This window comes from Alligator sinensis, unplaced genomic scaffold, assembly GCF_000455745.1.
Source record: "Alligator sinensis unplaced genomic scaffold, ASM45574v1 scaffold17_1, whole genome shotgun sequence".
Classification (NCBI taxonomy): Eukaryota; Metazoa; Chordata; order Crocodylia; family Alligatoridae; genus Alligator; species Alligator sinensis.
The window spans coordinates 713,077-736,833 of NW_005842491.1; the positions used below are offsets into that span (position 1 = coordinate 713,077).

Sequence of the window (23,757 nt, forward strand, 5' to 3'; positions counted from 1 at the left end):
ACTTCCTACAAAGTGCAAACCAGTAGAGTCCAATAATTGTGGTTTAAGGTGTAATTATAATATTTGCTGCTATACAAGCAATGGTGAACTTCTGTTGTGATGCATTTGTGGCTTTGGGGGAAAAATGCCTTTTCAGATGCTGTTTGGGTTTGGCCTCCCACCCAAGGTGACCCAGTTGAAGGTTTGAGCATGGTCCTTTAAGCCATTCTTAGTGAATAAAGATTGGATGGAAAAACTGCTTCTCTCATTCTCAGAACTGCTTCTTTCCATATGTTGTAAGAGGGTCTCAAACCAAAAGTAGCTACAGTTCATGCTGTGGCGTGTAAATGGCCATCAGTTGAAAACATCAATGCTTTTTTGTGATTTCTTGAGGTGTGTAGACAGATAGTTTGAGAAAGAGATGCTGAACAATTAATGTGAAGCCATCATCAAACCACGATTGCCCTGTGCCCTTAGAGAAAGCAACAAAAGATGTTTTGCTAAGGTCATTAAAAATATCCAGAGCCTCAGAGAGAAGATGATTGTATTTTGTCATTTTCTCCTTGTCTTGGAATTGGCTTTTGGGACCAGACTGTGAAGCCAGTCAAAACCTGTATAAGCCTCATTTTTTTTAATATGGTCTCCCTCCTCTGCTGCTTGGGCTACTACACGAGTCTACTACAGCAGCTGGCTAATGGCCTTAGTCCCTTAGTTCAAGCGATACAACCCTATACTTTTAGTGAAAAGCCACAAGTTCAAAGCCTGAAGACAGCTCCTTGGTAGATGTTTTACTGTGAACAGTGAGTGAGAGCAGTGCGGGTCCCCAAGTTAAGTAACTGGAGATGTTGCAGTTGTATCTCAGATGCTGAGTGCTTGTGGTTTTACTGCAAAGGCTTGAAATGTCACAGAAATAGGTTGCTGTTGACATTGCTGGGGATATGTTGGGTACATGTGCTTTTCAGGCTTTACAGCTCATGTATCAGTTACATGACAGCAAGTTACTTTGCTTTATGTTACATAAAAATACTCTCTTGTTACCCCTTTGCCCAGATGTGTCCTTCTCGCCCTTCTTGGTAGACTGAGGACACAAGGACAATTGCAAGAAAAGGAGGAAGTCTGTAGCAGAGTGGCCCACATCTACTTAATAAGCAGTCTCAATCTCCTGAGCAATCTACATTATAAGCGTAATGTTCAGATCAGACTGAATCTCAGGAGTGGAGTGGTGAAGAGGGATGCAGATCCAGTAGTCTCCTTTGTCACTCTCCAGGCCCTAGAAACCATGGTTCAAACCTAGATATGTGCAGTAGGCTCCCTTTATAGAAATAACATTGCAGGAAAACAGAGAGGAGACCAAGGCTGCCTGATTCCATATGACCATCACATCTGCTATCCTGTTTGATTGGGCCACTTCTAGGGATTTAAAGTCTGAATGTTTTGTTTTGGCATATTTTAACAGAGATCCAGGGCTGAATTCTGCCCATGTTCCCCAGGATCAGGTGCTTCAGCTCTGCTCCTGCAGCAGTTGAGCCCCAGAGGAGCTCAGCTCTGTGGCAGGCCTGTTCCCCATCTGAGCCATCTGACTCTCTCTTGTAGTTGGAGAAACAGTGATTATCCACTCCTGTGATTTAACCCTTTGTTACTTGGAGGTTCTACCAAGTCTAATGATATATCATCTTGCTTTGCCAAATTATCACAGACACCAGTAGAGTATATCAAGTGAACTCAAGCCACTGCTGCGTTGATGATATTTCCCTTATTTAAACCCACCCTTCATCCGTGCTTCCTGCCGTTCTCCCAGTTGTCCATTTTCTAAAGGCTTGTCCTGGTCCTTCCCCTTGGAAGGAATTCAGCTCCCACACCCTATCCCATTCAGTTCAGCATAGTTCCTCTACCCTTCTCTGATTTCCTTCTCTCTCTTACTAGTGTTCAGAGGAAGGAAACAGCATGTATATTGTTAGGCTATTTGTATTTGTGGTTGTGCTTGTACAGGAAATGAGTTCCCCTCATCTGACAATTCACTGAGATGTATTTTAGGCCCCTTGCTTTTGCTAATCTTTCTTCATTGCCTTGGACTTTCTCCTTCTCCCAGACAAGACAGCCAAACAGCATGATTTGCCTTAGTGACGGGCAAGCTAGCATGAATCCCTCTGCTTAAATCCCCAGCTGGTGTTTTGTGGTCAGGATAATCCAAATCACTGCCAGCACTTCGTCTGGACCCATCCTTCCTCTTGTCTTTGTTGAGATCATTGTACTGTAGTTCTCTGCACCTTTGGCTGTCTGCTCGGACAGATACTTACTTAAATATCTCTGGGATCCTGGGGCTTTTTCAGAAAGAGACTGCATTTTAAGGTGACTTTGGACCAGCAAAATCTCTCAGAAGTGGTAGATTTTTAGACCAACATGCAAGTGCCCAGCAAAGAGAGTAATGATGCTCAGAAAGTAGCCTTGCATGTACACCCATATGAAGTTTCATTGGCTTACTATGGAAGGAGGGCAATTCAAAGCTACTGGTGAATGGAAAACTAAAACACAGTTGAATTAACTATTAATTATTGGTCATGTTTCCATAGTAGAAAGATCTCAAATTAATAATACCACATAAAGAAGATTATGGTTATAAATTAATCACTCAGGATTCAGGTAATGTTAAACTTAACCATAGTTTGTCTCTTTCATGATCATGGAGTTAGCTAGAAAATTATATGCTATTATAATAGCAGACTTCTTGTTTGAATCTGTGCTTATTGAATGAGGTTGTTCAATATTTATTTGTAAATCCTCTTTCATAGATCTGGAGAAGGAAGTTGCCTACATTACAATTGCTCTTTTGCCTCAAACCAAAGCCAAAGGTGTTAAGTTGGTTGGAAATGTTCTGAAGGAATGCACTTTCATTGGAAACCAGCTGCTTGTTGACAGAAAACTGTTCTATGGAACATTTCTAATGGAAAAATGTTCTGTTGGAAAGTTTCTGAATCATTCACGTGGCTCTGAATAAGGAAAATGGACTGCAGAAATAATAGCATATGCCCTCAGGGCTCAAAGCAGTTGCACAAGGGAAACTAATTAAAGCTGTTTGCAAGCTTACCTTGACCATTTTCTGATTAGTTTGGTCTTCTCACGACTTACTGCTGGTAAGAGTTGCTTTATGGGCTGGTCATTGTTAGTTCAACACTGACAGTTAGTGTTAGTTCAACACTGACAGCTGACAGGAATGGATACAGGACATTGAAAATGCACATGTGGCAGCAGCAGAGAACTCGCTGTGCATGCATCCAGCAGCCAACACCAGACCCCTCAGTGGCAAAGGAGGGTGGACTGCACCCCTTGGATCCACCCCTCACTATTGGCTCTGACTCAGTTGCTCTTTTGGCTCTGACCCCACTGCCATACACAGGAGATAGAAATTTGCAAGAGGAACTGCTGACATCCATGAAATCCCTTGTCCCCGGCCAGCCCCAAGTTAGTGAGGATCTGCTTGGTGTGTAATCTGGTGTGAGGAAGGGAGCAATGTCTAGCAACCTGGAATAGGAGCTCCGAAGAAGCCAACTCCTATCCTTCCTTTTTCTGAAAGAAAAAGAGCCTCAAGATCAGACAAGACATGTATGTGGCAATACTAACTCATATTTGTGGTATTGCAAGCTTTTGTAGTATACTGTTATTAAACAGCCCCATTCAATGCCTGCATTATACCCATTTTTTAAAGTAATAAAGTCAATAATAATGCTAAGCAGGAGAACTGAAAGAGTGCATCCTTTGACACCAGCTCTTGCAAGCAAACTAAGGAAGTAAGCAAACTAAAAAAGAGAAGGCTGAGAGGGGACTTGGTAGCAGCTTACTGCTACATCAGGGGAGTACATCAAGGGCTCAGTGAACAGCTGTTCACCAGGGCACCCTTGGGGAAAACCAAGAGTAATGGCCGCAAACCCCTGGAAGACCATTTCAGGCTTAGCAATAGGAAAAGCTTCTTCACAGTCAGGGTGTCCAGACTGGAGTAAACTCCCTCCAGAGGTGGTGCAGTCACCTACCCTGCAAATCTTCAAGAGGATACTGGACAGTCACATTGCTGGGGTCACCTGAGCCCAGTTGTCTGTCCTGCCTAGTGCAGGGGGGCTGGACCCAATGATCTTGCAAGGACCCTTCCAGCCCCTTATGATCTATGAATCTGTGAATCTATGAAGTACAGGTTGGATGAATGTCTTGCAAGCAAGCTAAGGAAATACAGGATAGAAAACTGGCTGGATCGTCAGGCTCAAAGGGTAGTAATCAATGGCTCAATGTCTAATTGGCAGCTGGTATCAAGTGGAGTCCTCCAGGTGTCAGTCCTGTAGCTGGTTTTGTTCAATATATTCATCAATAATCTGGAAGATGGGATGCAGCGTACTCTAAGCAAGTTTGTTCATAACACCAAGCTGGGAAGTAGAAATGCTGGAGGGTGGAGCTAGGATTCAGAGAGACTTAAGACAAATTGGAGGACTGGGCCAAAATAAATCTCATGAAGTTCAATACAGACAAGTGCGAAGTCCTGCACTTAGGAAAGAACAATCCTATGCATTGGTTCAGACTGGGGATCGACTAGCTAAGCAGCAGCTCTGCAGAAAGCGACCTGGGGGTTACAATGGACAAGAAGCTGAATATGAGCCAACAGTGTGCCATTATTGCAGAAGGCTAACAGCATATTGGGCTGCACTAGTAGGAGTGTTGCCAACAGATTGAGTAACTCTTCCCTTCAATTCAGCACTGGTGAGGCCGCATCTGGAGTACTGTGTTCAGTTTGAGCCCCAACTACAGAAAGGATGGGGATGAATTGGGAAGAGTCCAGCAGGGGGCAACAGAAATGGTTTGAGGGCTGGGGCACATGACTTATGAGGAGAGGCTGAGGGAACTGTGCTTATTTAGTCTGGAGAAGAAAAGACTGAGGGGGGATTTAATAACAGCCTTCAACTACCTGAAGGTGGTTCCAATCCAAAGAGGATGGAGCTGGACTGTTCTCAGTGGTGGCAGATGACAGAACAAGGAGCAGTGGTCTCAAGCTGCAGCAAGGGAAGTTTAGATTAGCTGTTAAGAAAAACTTTCTCACGAGGAAGGTAATAAAACACTGGAACAGGTTACCCAGAGAGGTTGTGGAATCTCCATCCCTGGAAGTTTTAAGACCTGGGTAGACAGATCCTTGGGTGTGATGATCTAAATGGGCTGGTCCTGCTTTGAGCCGGGGTTTGGACTAGATGACCTCCTGAGGTCTCTTCCAAACCTAATTTTCTATGATTCTATGATTTCTGCTAGACTGCTTGCTCAGACCCCTCCCATGCAGATCGAAGTTTCTGGCTTAGCCATATACCAATTTAAAGGAAATTTAAAAATGAATGGGAACTAAGTGTACCTTAAATGGCATATTTTACAAGATCTTACAGGCAATGGTCTTCAGAGGGCTTAGAGAAATGACTGTGTCAACTACTCTGCAGGTCTGCTCTATTTCCCTGCTCAGAATGATGCGTGTTGGCATGGGCACTGGCATGGCTATCAGGTTTTACTACAGTTTTACTGCAGTTTACATTTTAGTGACACTGCAGCAACGAGGGAGGGAATTGGGGAACTAGAATCCTGTCTTGTTTGCATATTTACACAATTGTGAATTAAGCCTCATAGCAACCCCTTCCTTTTAGGAGTAGAGAAGTGCTCAGCTCAACATAACATTGTGGCTATGTCTGTGGCAGTCAGCAATGTTGCATAACACAAGAGTCCAGCTTGTGTTCTCAGATTCTCTAGCGAGTTTGCAAGGCCAACAGTTAAGGGAAAAAAAAATCATTTTATTTGTCACCCAAACACATCTGATCCACAGTCACATAGCTCCAGTAGATAAGGAGCCCATAGTCTCCCTTTTAGAACAATTTTTCCAAACAAAACTGTATTTTAAATCACACAAGTGTTTCTCAATGGAATGAGTTATTAACTACCAGCTGTGCTTCCTAATATTCCAGATATTAATACTTTCCAAATATACTAGATAGTGCCTAAAAGCAGGAAGGGGCAAGCTGACAATGAAGGGGTTAATGCAGTCTTGAGTAGAATTTAAATTCTCCAAGCAGCTTTGCTCTGTGGGGCTATACAATTGCCAGTTACAAGACAGGTGTTCTGCAATAGTTCTCAGATGGAGATTTTATTCTACCAGTTGCTTTCTTTGGGAACTGTCTTCAACCAAATGACTATGACTATCTGACAAAGGCACATCTTCTAGAAGCACGCAGCCCTGAGTAAAATAGAGCAGCACTTAGCTTTTCCTAGACAGCCACCTGGGAACAGTTAAGGATAGAGGTGATCTGATCAGAAAAAGCTGAGGAACCAGGATATGCCTGCAGCATTGCTATTGCCAGGATTCAACAACAAGAAAGTACATGTCTGGAGATGGAGATGAAGTTTCAGTTGGTTTGGACAGAAAAAGCTTTTGGCCATCTTGTATGACTCTTCTTTTTCTCATATCGTTGGTCTTGCTTTTAATTTAGAAATCCTTTACTAGAAATAAATTTTGTCCGAGCCTCAGTGAGCATGGCTGTTTGAGCCCTGAGACATTTTGAGTGTCTTGTCTAAAAGTAATTTTCAGTCTTGTTTTATTGGAAGTATTGTCTGTCTGGGAACTCTGTCCTGGGATAACTTGCTCTAGATTTTTCTTATGCCTCTGACTTCTTTGATATACCATCTGCTGGTTGATGAGTTGTGCAGTGTTCTTATGATAACTAACGAGAGACTTAGAACCCAACAGTATTCAATAACTCCCATTATTGTCAGTCACTTATTAATTGCATAACTCCCATGCCACAGTTGAGCTACCACCGTTGAGTCAAGGTGGCCAGGTAGTCAGAGTAAAGGAGTCTAAAGTTCTGAAATAAGTTTTGCTCATGTGGCACAGTGGAACACTCTTGGCTGGAGACGGACCTCTCCAGCCCTGCAGTGGACCTGTCATATATCAATTGTATAGCCCCGCAGAGCAAACTGTTCAGGAAGTGAGGATCATCAGTGTCACATTAACCTTTCTGACGTCCTTCCTCTAACATGAATGCAGAACAGTGTGGGCACTTAAACCCAGAATAAAACTCCCCTAAAGTAAATTTTCCACCACATACACGCACTTCTCCTTGGGCAGATGATAAAAGAGAAAACCAACCACATGTACATTATCATACGTGACTCACAAAAACTGGAGAGCACTCTATCTACCGTGATTAGGGTGAGATAAGAACCTTATTGAACAGAATGGGGATTTAGGGTTTCCAACTCTACACTGAAGTAAGTGATAGCCCCTTATCAAATAATTTATCCATACCACCTCTGTACTCCCACTGCTACCTCTTGAGTTGCGTATATGGTAAATTTGAATTGTGTTGGGTTTTTTCCTCCTTTCATAGCTGGCCTGTGCCTCAACTGCTGGAGCCTGCAGGAGTTGGTCAGCCGAGATGCAGGAAACTACCTCATTCTCCTGGAGAAAATCCTGCAGAAAACCAAAGAGGTAAAGTTAGTAAGAGCAAAGGCTTCTCCAGTAGGGAGGAGCCTGGAGGCTGTGGAGGAGAGGCATTTTTCCTCTTCACATGTAGTCTGGCATGCATACCATTTTATGTCCTGCTACAAAGTTTGCATTTTATGTCCTGCTATGGAATCCCACTTTCTGAGTTTTATTTAAGAGTTGTGGTGTATGTGTGAAAGGTTTTGGACTATGGTTGTTTTTAATGCTAGTATAAGTCACTGCCATAATATCTATTATGGGATGCCCAATCCACAGGAATAGAGATCTGCTACAGCCCCATTCATGGGGCCTTGGCCTTTTAGGTCGAACTATAATAGCTCATACTTTCAGGTACACAGTTCAATTCCTGGTGTGATGATCAATAAGACAGTTATCAAGCTAACATTACTTTGTAACCTGGTCTAAAACCCTTTGATACCAATTGCAAAGGATCCAGTTTGATTTCGACAGGCCTCATATGGCAGTCAGACATGACCAGAAGCATACAATAATCACTCAGACATGTTCTGCTCTGAACTGTAACCCAGGGACCACAAACACAGCTCCACATATCATATATTGTCACTGGAAAGCCTGAACTCCCCCTTTCTACCATCCTATCCCCTCCATAAACTTATCTCAGCTGTTTTAATTTTCCTTCATAACCCATCCAGATGTGGAGTTCTGCTTCATTCTTCTGCTGTTGAGCACAGTCTTCCAATGTCCGCCTGCTCTGGGCTGCAGAGCTCTTCGCATGTTTTTTTGAGTGATTCATGTAGAGCAGGGGTGGACAAAATATGGCCTGTGGGCTGCATCTGGCTTGCCAGGCCATTATATCTGGCCTGTGGGGCCCCTATAAAATTTAGAAACTTAATATTTATCCTCCTGTGGCTACCTGTCAAAGATGACAAGATGCCAGCGGCAGCAGGAACCAGGAGGAGCTGGTAGTAGGACCCAGTGGTGGCAGGAGCAAGGCCTGCCTGGCCCTTCCCCACCCCCAGCCCCCAACCAGAAGCTTCTGCCTAGAGGCTTCTGGCCTAGCAACCATGGGGCTGGCCCCTGCCCTCCCCTGCCTGGGAGTGGAAACTCAGATAAGAAAGTGGGGAGGGAGGATTGTCACCGCAGCAGGAGCCAACCTAGCCCAGCCAAGCCCCTGTGGTTCCCGGCTGACTCCTGCTGCATCCTGCTGTCCTGGCCATGCAGTCAGTAGTGGCACGCTGCAGAGCGGTGGGTGGACTGGGGGCAGGGAGCAGTGGCGGCGAGCAGGGAAGGAAGGAAATCGGCAGGGGAAGGACAGCAATGGCAAGCAGAGAGGAAGGGAAAGTGACAGAGAGTGGGCAGGCGGGAGCACAGGGCCCCAGGGCCAGGGCCAGCAGCAGCAAGAGCCAGCTGGGAACTGCAGGGGCTGGGCTGGCTTCTGCTGTGTTCTGCAGTCCTGGCCACGCAGCTGGGAACTGTGCATTGCCAGGAGGTGCCTAGCTGGGCCAGCCAGCTCTGTGCCATGTCGCACAGGTTCTGCCTGTAATGCTGGGACCCGGTGCAGCACAGAGCTGGCCTGGCACACACCACACACCCGGTGCAGCACAGAGCTGGTCCAGCCCAGTGGCGCACAGTTTTCTTGGTTCTCACACCATCAGGCCAGGACGGGGTGGGCCAGGCTGGCTTTGTGTGGGTCCCAGCATTGTAGCAGGGGAACTGTGTGCTGCAGGGCTGGACTTGGCCAACTCTGTGTGGGTCCTGGTGTTGCAGATGGAACCCATGCAGCTGTGAGGATTCCTGCACCATCAGACAGGGCCGGCTTGTGCCTCAGCATGGGGTTCCTGGCACTCCAGCTGGGAGCCCCACATGGAGGCACAGAGCCAGAGTCCCATGAGCCCTACATTGTAACTGGGGACTGTGTGATGCCTTCCCCTGCACCCCACATCTACATGCACCAGGGGCAGGCAATTATTTTGGGTGGAGGGCTGCTCACTGAGTTTTGGCAAGCTGTCAAGTTCTGGCAAACTGCTGCTCAGCGCGGAGGAAAGTAGCCCCCTGCTCATGGCCACCAGGCAGTGTTTGCTGTGGCTGCTGGCCTGGAGCCCGCGCTGTGCTAGGCGGTGGTGCAGCTGCTTCACCACCATCTCTTTGCTGCCCTGTGGCTGCTCCACATGGCCACTGTTGCTGCACTGGGCAGCAGAGGCGACGGTGAAGCAGGAAGCACCGGCCATGGGGGGGGGGAGGCACTTTTCGCCCACGCTGAGCACCAGTTCACTTCCTGCCACTGCTGCTCAGTCCAGATGGGCGAGCACAGGGCATGCAGGGTTGGGGTAGCACACTGGCCCCTGCCTGTACCATGGGGCTGGGGCAGGGGCACCTGGAGTGAGCAGGTATGCAAGAGCCAGTGGCAGACAGATGGGAATGCAGAGCCCACACCAGTGGGGCCCAGAGCAGGGCGGCAGGAGCGCAGGGTCCTGGCCAGCAGGGGCTCTACGGAGCCAGGTCAGATCCCCCCTCTACCTACTGGTGCAGCCCAGCCTGGCTCCACAGACCCCTGCCAGCCCATGCCCCATGCTCCTACGGCCTCACTCCGGGCCCCACTGGCACTGACACCAGCACAGGCCCCATGCTCTTGCATGCCGCTTGCTTCCACTCCTCCCTGCCGCCACTTTCCCGCCTGCCTGCCAGCTCCTGGCTGCATGGCCAGACCATGGGGCTCAGCAGGAGCTGGCCCAGCCCCAAGGACTGGGGTGATCCCTGTGGTCCGTCCCTGCCTCCCCCCCACACTTCTTACCTGAATTTCCCATGCCAGTGCAGCCACAAACAGCTCCATGGTCCCTGGCCAGAAGTCCCTGCTAGGCAGGGGCTGGGCGGGCCCTGTTGTTGCTCTCTGTGGGCTGTATTTTCCCCACCTCTGACATACACAGACACACACCCACACAGCCCCCTACAAATGTCATACCCGCCCCCCCCACACACACACATACACCCACTGCAACACAGTAAGGCTTCATTTTGAGCTATTATGCAATCACCTCTATATACACAACAAAACGCACAGAAATCGGGACAAAAATATTTTTAAAAATAAAGTTAAAATGTTATTGTAGATGTGCAATTGTTAGTATACACTTTAGGCGGGTTTCTTTGTTCCAAGATGGTAACACCCCTCCCCCTTCCAGTCCCAAAAGGAGTACTTCTGGCTTAAGGGTGGGACTTCTGGTCCCAAGATGGCAACCAGGGGGGACGGGACACCTATGGAGGGGCGGGGCTACCCTTGCAGCCCTCAACAGCTCGCCAAAACTTATTAAATAGTGCTCCAGCCAAAATAATTGACTGGCCCTAATGTAGAGGGGTCTCCAGGGCTTCTAACTGTTGTCCAGGCATTGCTACTCCTAGATCATCCCAAACCAAAGCTTATCCAATCTCTTCTTGAAAACCTTTAATGAAGGAGATGCCAAAGCTTCCTTAGGCAGTCTATGTCACTGCCACACTGTTCTAACAGTGAATAAGTATTTTCTGATAGGCAAGCCAAGCCTACTTTGCTGCAACTTCAAGCCACTCCTCTGCCTTCTATTCTCTGAAGTGAGGAAGAAAAGGTGTTCTCCCTCCTCTTTATAGCAGCCTTTCAGATATTTGGATCCCTGAGTGTGCTTGACACCTAACACAATAAGAGCCGTGATCCTGACTGGAGCCTTTGTGCCCACTAACAATACCAAGAAGAATCTGAAGCTTAGGGGTGTGAGAGGACTTTTCAGCATTCGTGTGTAACCAGTTGCTGTGTTGGTGCTTGGTTATTTCACAGTGCATTTGCTAGGGAAATGCCTTCCAAAATAGGCTTGGTACACCATCTAGCCTCCATTCAGAAGACGTTAGTTCCTACAGATTATTGCTCAGATGGGAAGGAAAAATTATTAGCAGACCTTTGGGCAAAGATCTGTTGTTAGGAACATGATTCTGTAGTATATTGGTATCATGGCTTGTGATTAAGCCATAGTGATGAGTAGTGCCAAACAACAGTAGTGATCCCTGTGATAGCAAGTTCAATTTAAAAAATAGTTCCCTGCTAATAAATTTGTGCTCCTCTTGTGTTCATTGTTTATGCATGTTCTTTTCAAATAGATTTGCTGCCAGAAGGGTTCAGAAAAGTGAATTTTTAAGTGAATAATGGAGAATAGTTACAAAATGTAAATACTGAATTCCTAAATGAGAATATTGACACCTGATTTTTATAATTAAGAACATCCAGTCATGAAACATCATCATATCATGTACTGTCTGGTTTATCAAAATTCACTAATGGCTTGAATTTCAAATATAAAGTATTTGTTATAAAGTGTTACGAAACTGATGAACGGTCTATAGGTGTTGTGTATTTCAGACAAGGACAAAATTAAATCTGATCTAAGAATTACTGATGAGTATTGCTTGGCAAATAATTTTCAAAAGCAAATTCAAGAAAATTGTAATTTCTTTAACAGATAACTTTCAAACAGGAATATGCTGTGTCAGTCAAATTAATAAACATGAGTTATATGCCTGTTGCTCTGTCTGAATTGTACAGAGCAGTTCAAAATGTCATGTTCCTTTAACAAGACCTAGCATGGGCACAGTCACATGGATAGGGCTTTGGTGCATGGGAAAACTGTTTCCTCCTTCCCTCAAAGTGCTTACAACTGGATCATCTCCTTTCTTTCTCCTGGGGAAGCCTTTAAGATGCTGGACTCCTATGACCAATGAAAGAGAAGCTGAAGTTAAGCATGCAGGATTTCTGTTCAGTTGGCTGCATTGTCTTGTAGCACCTGAGCTAGTTAAATCTGTTTTAATGTCCTCCAAATTGCATCTGATTTGCTGTCTGTTGCCCCCATTCCAGACTGGGATGGAGGAGATACACCTCCAACTCCAGCTTGGAAAGGTGTCAGCTTCCATGTCTGAAGCAATTTGAGTTTTGCAATGTTGTTTGGGTATTTTTGGGGTTCCAGTAACACATGACACAAGCACCTCATTCTGGCAGCAGGTTGGTTGGACTTGGGCCATCCCTATATAGAGCAGTTCCTTGGATCTTGGTTCCTTCTGCTATGTGGGAACTGCAGAGAAAAGGGATGTGGAGCTACATTGAGAAGGAGAATGAGCCTGAACATCTGCACTTTGAATAGCACTGCAAGATACAAGGGAGATTTCCTACTTCCTGAAGTCCTGTTATGTGCATGACCTCTGTTGCACAATAGCAACCAGCCTCCTGTCCAGGGAGCAGCCTGTATTCCAGTCTCATTATCCATTGTGTGCTGCCTATTGTGAGGGGAAAGCCAGGAAGGGAGATCCTAGCTATTAGATTCTAGGAGCCCCGGTATACATGTGTCATGGGACAGAGCTCCAGTCTGCCTGGTAGCCTAGGATTTACGAGGCTGGGCTTCCTGAGGACCCCTCTTGTTTAAGCATTTTTGCTTGTCCAATTCAAAAGAAATGGATGGCTTCCTGTTATTTTAACAGAAGCTTTGCTCTGACTATTCTGAGCTTGCTGTGTAACTAGAAATAGGTTTGGACCTATGAACAATAAACTGTAATAAACAGCAGGTTGCTAAGATTTGATGTATCAAATGAAGCCTGGGAAGTGAGACATCAGGGGTGCTGATCTATTAACCAGCAACACTTTCACCCTGTGATGTGAGAGCTGATGGCATCACAAATTAAGTAGGGTTAAGGCAGGACATAGATGGAAGACTTCCAAGGAACATCTAGGGACACAGGAAGTGATGGTGTTAACCTCTGAGTACAGGTGAGCAATTAATTCACAGCAAAAACATTGCCAAATCTCTCTATTTTATAAAAAAATTTACAATGTTTGATGTTTTTCTTAAAGCCCCAAATCATGGACTCTAGGGCTGTGCAAAACGAGCCGTATTTGATTCAGATTCTACCCAAACTGGGGACAGTGATTCAATCCATTGATTTGGATCACTGTCCCTGATTCGATTCAGCCGAATGTGAAGATTTGATGCTGATTCTGTGAGTCAGCGATTTGGACACAGGCACAACTTTAAGTTTTTTTTCTACATTCCTTGAGGTAGCAGCGCAGCTCATAATCGGTGCGGTGCTAGGGCACATGGAACATCCCACACAGCACGGGGGGACTCCCCAGTGCACTCAGCAGCGAACCCAGAAGTGGACCAGAAGTATTTTCAGTCCACTTCTGGGTCTGCCAGAGATCGTACGGGGGGTCCCCCCGGCACCTCTCCAGCCTAGCAATTGGCTGCAGGGGGAACCCGGGTGCCACTCCAGACCCAGGAGGCACCAGTAGCTGAGCCAGGGGGGTGCAGAGCCCCCTACCCCACTGCACGCTCCCCAGCAGACCCAGAAGTGGACTGGAAGTGCTTCTGGTCCACTTCTGGGTCTACTGCCAAGCGCGCTGGGGAGTGCTTCTGTGGGATGCTGCATCTGCCCCAGCACTGCACCGTGCAAAGCCCCTGCTACCCAGAGGTATGTAGAAAAACCAGTTAAAGCTGTGTCTATGTCCAAATCACCGAATCTGTCTGAATCAATTCAGATGGTTCCGAATTGATTCAGAGAGATTAAGGGGTCCTCTGATTCAGTTCGGATTCGGAGATTCTGCCACCGAACCGGGCCAAATCTCCGCTGAATTGAATCGGGGATCAAAGCTTCACACAGCCCTAATGGACTCACTTGATTTAGATAAGAATCTCAACTTTTTGTTTTTAGGGGGGGGAAAAAAATCTTTATCCCATGGATAAAGAGTGAACCTTCAAACTATGATCCCCAAACACCCTAACAGCTCAAAATTGAGACAGCTGATAAAATGTGTTCAAGAAATATTTTTAAATCACAGTTTCAGTCCTAACTTTTGAATGGGTGGAACCGACAGTCATGTAGCTATAATAATGACAACCTTTTATTTGATATGTTTTGTAGTTTCCCTCTTTCTCCAGTTGTCCATGAACAGATTACTCTATTATCAAATGTTTTTATAATCATTTGTGAATTTCTTTAGTGAAAATTCTAGCCTGCAAAATGGTCACAGTCAGAGTTTTTAGCAAATCATCACAGTTTTCACTGCTGCCTAGTTACATAAGTCACCTGCCATTCCTTCTGTTACCTGGTTGGATTCCTTGTATTCCACACATTATAGAATCAAAGTCACAGAGTCATAGAGAAGTAGGGCTGGATGGTCATCTAGTCTAACATCCTGCTCTCAAGGCAGAGTCATCCCTATCTAAATCATTCCACATGAGTTTTTGTCTAGCTTATTATTAAAAACCTGGGAAACAGTCCTCATGCACAACTACCAGGCATAATGCCCTAAACATCAAAAACACCCTTTAACTTGTCCCAGGTAAAGCAGGGGGACAAGGGCACCGTTAGTGTCCTGCCAGTGTAGGGACAGGAAGTAATTTATTAAAATATTCAAGGCATTGAAGAAAGAGGACAGTATCTCCCACTCCAAAGGAAGGCAAAAACTCCTACAGTTCATTCCAATGCAACCATAAAATTCCTTCCTTGTACAAATGAACCTGAGAAGAGGAGACAGACCCTTTAGCCAGGAATCTCTGAGGTTTTTTTTTTTTAGGTCTCAACAGAAGGGTCACATATCTCAGTGCAAATCTTCAGTCTTGGCTATGGTCAACACCAAATGCTTCTAAGGAAGGGGAAAAAAATAGAATGGATGCAACAGGAGTGGGGACGTTCCTTCCTGGCCCCATGTGGCAGCCAACAAAGCCCAGAAGCATGGAATAACCAGGCACCCTCCACTTTGCATTGCAACATGGGACTACAATCACAACTCCACACATGACTAGAGAACCTGAACTCCCCTTTCTATCAATCTATCCCCTCCATAAATTTAACCAAGATATTTTCATCTTGTTTCATAACCAAGCTGGTTGTGGAGTTCTGCTTATTCTCCTACTGCTGAGCATGGTCCTGTCCAATTTCTGCCTGCTCTGGGCTGCAGAGCTCTTCTAAGTGATTTGTGCAGGGCATTCTCCCGGGGTTCCACCTGTTGCACTTCACAACCTATTCCAGGCACTTCTACTCCTAAATCATCCCTGACCAATGCTTATCTAACCTTTCCTTGAAAACCTCCAATGAAAGAGATTCCACAACTTCTAGGCAACTTAGCCTGTCTAGTCCTTCCCCTGAATTACACTGCTGCTTCTGGTACCTTTCCCTTTGAATTGGTTTCCCTGTGGGTGGAGAGTTTGTTTACCATCCCACGTGAAACCTAGTTTCTCCCTCTTCTTTCCCCTGCTCTTCCACTGGAAAATGCCTGGAAACAGTTTGACTTGAATCTATGCCCTTTGGCTGCTACATAGAGTAGTGAAGTCCAATCAGTTCATTGTCTGAAAAGTGAAAATAAGAAAGACCCTGCCAAATTTGTGGCTCTAAATTTACAGAATGGATTAAGCTGTCTCACACAAAGGTAATCTTCAGTTCAGAATCAGTGTTCATCGGGGGAGTTAGTGTTTAACAGTTATTTTCCACAAGCTATTGTGCCAAGATATTTCCCTGTGTAGACAAATGTTGATACCATTGCATGGGGCAGTGGGTGAGACTCTTAGATAAATCTGACCATTGTATGGTTTCTTACAAGCTTCCATCTCCCAACATAAGCACTGCCATAGGTTCTTCTTGTCCAGTGTCTGTCACACAGCAGCAGAGAGTGGATGCTGAAACAGGCGGGGAGTGAGCTGAGTATAACCAAGGTTTTTTCCACTGTTCCTCTTTCATTTGCAGCCTCCAGCATTTAAGGTCTAGGAAGTTCTGATTCAGAGGCTGCATCTTTAACTCCCACGTTCAGTAGCTACTGATACCCCTTAACCTCCAAGAATTTGTAGTGTCTCTTTTTGAATCTGGCTAAACTGCCAACTTCTGCAACATCTGGTGGCAGAGTTCCACGCTGTAATTACATGCCATGTGAAAAGACCTTCCTTTTGTTAGTTTTAAACTTACTACCTGTTAGTTTCATTATGTAAAATGAACTGGTGGCATTTAGGTATTCCAGTAAACAAGTAACACAGCTTACCCTTTTGTTTTCATGTATCTCCTGCAGGTCCAAGACGATTGTGACTATGACCTCCTCACTCCATTGGCTCTGCTCTTCTACTCTGCTGTCCTGTGTGTAAGTTCCAAAGTGTTTGATCTTTAGCTTCCAGGGCTGTGCTGAGAGCTGGAGCACTACCCAGTCTGAAAGCAGCACATCATGTTGTTGTACAAATCCATTGAATATCCTCATCTCAAAGGCTTAGTTCCGGTAATCTCAGTTTAAAGACAGAGAGGATCTGAAAACAGGTAACGTGTATCAGAGGCTTGGAGAAACTGCTGTATGACTGGAGATGAGAAGAGTTTACACATGTATTTAACTTTAAAGATGAGATGAGATGAGGAGGAACATGAAGGAAGTATATAAGATAATGTATGTACAGAGAAGGTAAATCATCCGCTCCCATTCCTCAGAATACAAAGTCAAAGGGAACTTTTAATGAAACTGAGATGATGTTTGGAAATATACAAAAGATTTTTTTCAATACAAAGCAGTCATCCTGAGGAAATCATTGTTGAAAGATCTTAAAGCAGCCAAGAGGTGAGAGAGATTCATAAAAGGATTAGGCATTTGTGGTTTCATGGTTGCTTAGAATGCATTTTTATGAGAGAGCGAAACTTTGCTGCTTCGGGGCATTAGGCAGTAGCTGATGGAGGCTGAGGAAAAGTAGCCTTGCTGTGTAAGGTTTTCCAAGGTCTGAAGTGTCCAGTTTTGACCACTGTCACAGAAGGGATACTGGAAAAGATGGGCTGCTGGTCTGAGCCACCTGTTTTCCCTTCATGTTAGAATCATAGGGTTGGAAGGGACCTCAACGGTCATACTAATGGTCTGCATGGCATCATCTTTTCCTTTTGCTTTCAAGCAGCTCAGTCTGATGCTTCATTGTTGAGTCTTGGAGTGTGGGTTGGAACCCATGAAGATCTGGGTCTGTCTGAGTGGTTTGGGTATGTAAGGCTTCAGGACTGCATTCACAGTCCACTTCTAAATATAAACCTTCTTCCATTTATGTCTTCCTTGTAGACTCCTCACTTTCCCTCAGACTCAGACCTTCTTTGCAAAGCCATTAGCATCTACCACAACTTCCTTACCTGGCCTGTGCCATATTGCGACATCTTCCGGGAGCTCCTGACCTTCATCAGTGATGAACTCAAGGCCCCAGGTAGGAACCCAAATTATCCATTGTTTTACAGAGTCATTAGTCATTTAGTCCTTTGTGGGCTTGCAGATAGCTAACTGGGACACATGACACATGGAGTCAAGTATTTTGATTGTCCTTCTTTACTGACCAGAAGTACACACTCCTGTGGTCCAATATACCAGCACTTTCTGTAATGCAACAAACTGTGGGACCACTTGTTACCATTTGCTCTGTGTTCTATGGCATTTGTAAATCGGTGTTTGGTTGGGGACCACTGTCAGCTAGGAGGACCTGTAGCTGAGACCATGGAGTTGCTTCGGCTGGTGACCCAACATAGATTGGATGCCAGCTGTCTTCCAAGCTACATTTGACAGGGTTAGGTTTCCAGTGGCCTGTGTATGAATCTAGCACTGTATCAAACTAAAATGGGAGTGTCCATGAGAGTGATAAATTCAGTCAGACACTCTGATCATTAAGGGTTAAAGACATGAACATTTCCACTGTAGCCCCTTTGTTCTGGCAGTATCTTTTGCATGGTAAAGCAGCTTTAGTTGCTTCCTGTTGCTGTTCCACCTCACCCTTAACTATGCTTTGGGAACACAGTTCTATAATTAGGTGATAACAGTGAATCCATTCATTGAAAATTTAGGCTTTGAGTGTGCTGCTGTATAAATATTTTCATATAGTTCATTAAAAGTCATAGCCACTTCTTGGTGGCTAAGCTGTTGTTACCTCGTAATGGGACTTTGGGTACAGTCATGTATTCCTCATGCTTTAAGATGTGCTGGTGGCTCAGTATTTCTTATTAAACAGGCATTCCAATTAAGAGAAGAGGCCATTACAAAATCTTAAATGTTAGGAAAGGATGCAGAGAATGATTATTTTAAGTACAGCACTAGAATATGTTTTAGAATTTAACACCTGATGAATCACCATTTAACCCCTGGGTACTATTTAACAACGGATGCATTATTGGCATGGATTAGATTAGCTGTAAACAGAGTTAGGTGGCACAGCATTTAAAACTGTTGGCAGGTGAGATGCTGTTTCATTAAAGGCTTGTGATATCAGTCTCCTAGCTGATTTACTAGGGGAGACAGAGCCCTAGAGAAGGCCACAGAGATCCTAAAGCAATCGGGTAGAACAGAGGAGGGATTGCTACATCCTGCTTAACCAAGATGTTAGCCAGGGATTCAGTTTATGCTGGTGGCAGTGAATGCCAGCAACTGCAGATTACCTGGCAGTGTTGACAAAAATTCCTTTAGCCTTTGCTGAGGGGTTAAGTGGTGATTTTAACCAGGGTTTAAATATGAGTAAAATTTTAGAGATACCAGAAATGGGATTGGATCGAAGATGTTTTCAAGAGAAGCAAAGAATGAAAAACATTGTATCTGCTCTCATACAAGTAGCCAGAAATGTAGAAAGAGCTTGGTTACCTTTGGATTTTCCTGCACTGCTGTCAGTTCTCAGCAAGGTAAATAAGTATGCGCTGAGCTCCATGCTGCTCTGGCTGTGCTGCTACTGGTACCTAAGCTATGGGTTAAAGCTAGTTTGGGTAGCTCTCCAGTACACCACAGTCATTTCTGGTTCATCTCCATGGGTCCCCTCTGCAGCTCTCTGACTGCACCACTTCCACGCTGCCTTTAATGGCCTTGTAAGAACCAAACCTGACAGACTGGGTTGCACTGACCATGAAACCTGTGAATCCCCATGATGAGTGCTGCTCCCATAAAAACATGCAGTGAGAACTCAGTAGGAGTTGAGAACAGTGAAGATAAGAAAAAAGCATGAGGCAAAAAACTATTAGCTGGGAAACAACGCAGACCAAAAGGAAAGCGTGGTAGGACACAGGAGCAGTGAAGTGATACTCATTAGGTAACTCATTGCTGGGCACTTATCCAGGATACTTACCTGTTTTATTGCAGGGGCCAGCATTCATTGGAAATACCTCTGCTTGCTGGTTAGCAGCTAGCACTGGCTGTGGGTTACACTTTCCCATCAGGAGATTGTATTGCGATCTCCACTTGCAGTGGCACAACCCCTGACCCTAACTGGCCACTCTAGTGACGGGCGGGTAGGTGGAGGGCTAGGCCCTGATGGACATTTCAGGCCAGCCTAGCACAGCTGGGTGGTCAGTGGTAGGGGGGCATGTTGGGATGAGCAGCCATCCTGGTCAGACTGAGGCCCCAGCTTCAAGGCTGCAACCTGACAGGTTTGCTGTGATGACAACCCTAGTTTCTTTCCTTTGTGGAGCCTCTCATCCATCCTTCACTGTAGCCCCTTTCCCCCTTCCAGCCAGAGTCACGGATACGCTTACAGTGAGCAACTGTGAAGTAAGATTCAATCTGGGAGGCTCCAATACAATTGGTCTTCAGACCTGAGCCCTGGGGCCTGATGCACTGAACAGCCACAGTACTGCAGGTGACTGGAGCTGAGCAGGGTAGAGAGAGGTGGGTTGGGAACAAGCTCCAGTTTTGTCTCAGTCCTGATAAAAGCCTGATGTCTGAACTAGGCTGGTTGACCTCTGTCCTCTCTTGGCTCAGCTGTGGCCCAGCACTGAAACCACTCAATTAATCTTCTATACAACAGGGAGCTGTAATGTGCCTGTAATGCAAGTGGAGCCCTTGAAGAATGAAACAGCCTGGTAGTCCTGTAGATGGTTGGAGTCCATTAACTCCCTGGAGTTAGCTAGAATCATCTGTGTGTTCAATCATTGCTATTATACCAGTTTACAAACTTGGACTTTCTGAGTGCCATTTCACCAGTCAGATACAGGAAGCCTACTTTAAACAGACCTGAAGCATGCTGGGTAATAAATGCCCAGGAGCCTTTAATTAATCTCTAGGAGGCTTAATTATATCTTGCTGTCATCACTATGATACAGGTGCACAAGAATAACTTGGCTCATGTCCCCAAGGCAAATGGATGGTTTTCTGCATCCAGCAAAGAAGAATGCAGCTTGTCAACCATAGAGAAAGACAGCATGCCATTGATGCATGATAGTGGGTGCTAAATGTAAGCCAAAGGGACTCCCATATGGGGTGAGAACCTGTAACATATCCATGGCACATCCAGTCCTTGGCCCTTCTGCTTTCATTTGGCACCGGTATGAGTGGCAGCTCTGTGAATACGATGCTTGTCTGCTGGAAATCCAACCAAGACCTGATAGACTTGTTCTATAAACTCCCTGACTTATAATGAGGTTAAGGCAAAGCCTTATTGAGCTAAGAGGTAAATATTTAACTAAGTCAAAGCTGCTGTCAATATTTGCCAACAATTCCATAAACTGTGGTATAATCTGAAATCTGGGATCAATGCATTTTGTTCTGCAAAGCAAGGTTGCTTGCATTAAACTGTGTACAAAAGCATCAGCCTAGAATTGTACAGGTTGCCCATGAAACGACATAAGGCACTATTTGTCTCTGGGACACTGTTGCTAGGCCTTAAACAGGAGCATGAACCGTGATGTGATTGCCTTTGATAGCAGGGGTCCCTCAGAATCTCACCCCAGCACATCTCACTTCCTTCCCACCTCTCCCATGATTGTCAGAGTGTGATCCTCCCACTATAGAAGTGCTCACCCCATCACTCCAGTCCTTAGCCTATATTTTGCATATCCTTTTCTAGTCCTTACCACCCCTTCAATTCCCTCTCCATAGCTATTGCATGCTGGAGATGTCACCTCTACTGTGACATCTTTTGTTTCACCATAAACCTCTGCCTCTTCTTCCCCTCACCGTATAGTCTGCCGTCTGGAGGGCCGTGTGAGTCTGTACATAAGTTATCTGTTAAAGATTTGTCTACACTAGGACCTGAAGGAGCAATGTTAGCACATGTGATAGCTCCTTGATCTGAATTCTTAATGCAGGCAAGGAATCTTAAATGGATGCCAGGCTCCTAGCCTAATCTTTTGACTTGACCAATTTGGCATCATGTAATAAAGCAAAGCTATACATAACTGGGGCCAAGAGAATCCTGCTGTGCATGTGATAAGAGTTGCTGTGTTTTTTAAATGCTCCTCTTTTTCTTCACAGGTATTTCATACCAGAGGCTGGTGCGAACAGAGCAGGGGCTGTTTGTGAAGAACTACCAAAGCTCCACCATGTAAGTGCAGTTGAGGGAAAAGGAACAGGGATTTGCAGGGCCTTGGGAATTAATGTACATGACTCTCTCCAAATACATGACACGCTCCAGAGTACCTTTTGTTCTCCATGCAGTAGCAGCTGTAGTGACTAGAGGTGTGTGGCTTTGTAGAGGGGGAGGAATAGGAAAACAACACCAAGCTGAAGGTTCAGAAGAATAAAATTAAAAAATTAATGGTTCCATAGTGGTTATTCTGGGTCCCTAACCATTCTCTGTGTCAATACATGCTTGCTGTAATGCTGTATCCCCTTAGCTGATCAGTTCCTGTACAGAGAATTGCCTTGGCTGATCTCTGCGCATGCGAGAGAATGGATGCTTTGAGGTACCTGTTAGAAAGGAAAAGAGGGGATTGAATGCAGGGAAGAACTGAGTCCATCCCTAGAAGAAGGTTTCGATAGGGTTTAAACCTGGTCAGTAAAAACCCATTTTTTGTACAAGGAAACAGTGTGGCAGGAGGTTCTGAATGTGAATGAGGTTGGAGGGATGTTATCTGAGCTTCAGTCCCTTCCTCCTGGTACTATTGCCCTCATTTGTAAATATGAAAATCATAACGCAGAGCTGCCCTCACCCTGGTTAGCCATTAGTCACAGCCCTTTGCTGGCAGGTGTGGCAGCTCTCCTGTCCCTGCTCTGCACATTTTTCAGGTAGGGTGTGTCTAAATACAAAAATAACTGAAAATATCTTGGTTAAGAGAGTGGAATTAATTGGTACGTGGCATCTCTGACGATACAGAAGTGTGCAGAACAAAAGAAAGCCCATTACTGCTTTATGTGAGTGGTAAAGGGGGACGGTAAGGATTGTCCTTCACCAGTGCATGTTGTTTTTATAATATGGAAGGCTATTGCCATCTAGTGGGTGTCTTATTAAATAGTCTCAGGGGTATAGGTTGTAGCCACGTTGGTCCAAGGGCATAGGCAGATAAGGTTCTTTGGGTAAATCTGGTATCTTTTATTAGACCAACTCAAATAGTTGGAAAAATTCTTCTTAGCAAGCTTTCAGGCACAAACATCCTTTGTCAGGCTGAGGAAGTATCTGCAGATGGTCTGTGCTCTTCCTGGATGGAGTGGTAAAGCAGCCAGAGGCCAGTCTATTATTAAATAGTCTGGAACTTATCAAATGTTGCAAAAAGCTGCCCAGTTTTCCTCCCTGCCCATATCTTGTGAGCAATACAAGTACTAGGTAACATGACTGTTAGTGTAATGCTGTAACTGGGGCCCATTTTGGAAGGTGCTGTTTAATCTCCATGGTAGCGAGAGTTCAGTTTCTATCAGATTCACTTACCACCATCTCCTTTATCCTCAGAACGGTGCTGCTGCTGAAGGTGGAGAGCAGTAATGCTGCTGACCCCCTCCTAAATTCAGAGCGATTTCCTGTCCATTGCTGAGAAGCTGAGTGGCACTGAGCAGCAGCAGCACAGCACTGTTGTCACATTAATTGAACACGTCTATCAGGCCAACTTTGGAAATCAGTACGACTTAAGCAGCTTATGTCAAGTATTGAAGGTAGAGTGAGCCTTGTACTGAGGCCCAGCAGTTCTGTCCCTGTTTTGTGGGGTGAGGCTTCTGCAGGCTAATAGTGGTCAGCCTTGCTCCAGAGGCACCTGCATTTCCATAGTGGAGTAGTGCTCTTCTGGGGAGTGAAATTTGCTGAGTGAATGTAAATTGTCTTATGAATTGTAAGGTGGAATGAGATCTCAAAGCTGTTCAGTTCAGAAACTGCTACTTATTCTATTTGCTTTAAAAGCCATCTTTGAATAGCACTGCCTAAATTATGTTTTAATTAAAGGAATTCTTTGTTGAAAAATGGGTTTTGACCATTTGAACATAGAAAAAAATCTCATGCAATTTTGTTTTCCTTTAGACAGAAATCATAGAATTAAATACTTCAAGAAATATCTTGTAAGTTTTTGTTTGCAAGAATAAGAAGGGATATTTCAGTTTTTCTCACTATTTTACTACTCTTTCCATCCCT

The 23,757-nt window shown here is 45.1% G+C and overlaps 1 protein-coding gene across 1 annotated transcript in view; it reads left to right on the forward strand.

Annotated features, from left to right (window-relative positions):
• The window catches only part of PIK3R5 (phosphoinositide-3-kinase regulatory subunit 5), a 58,810-nt gene that overhangs the window by 10,039 nt on the left and 25,014 nt on the right, over positions 1–23,757 (forward strand). The window contains 5 exon segments of the mRNA XM_014523465.2: positions 7,377–7,477; positions 16,515–16,583; positions 17,526–17,664; positions 21,678–21,747; positions 23,114–23,288. Of these exon segments, the coding sequence (XP_014378951.1) occupies positions 7,377–7,477; positions 16,515–16,583; positions 17,526–17,664; positions 21,678–21,747; positions 23,114–23,288 (554 nt within the window).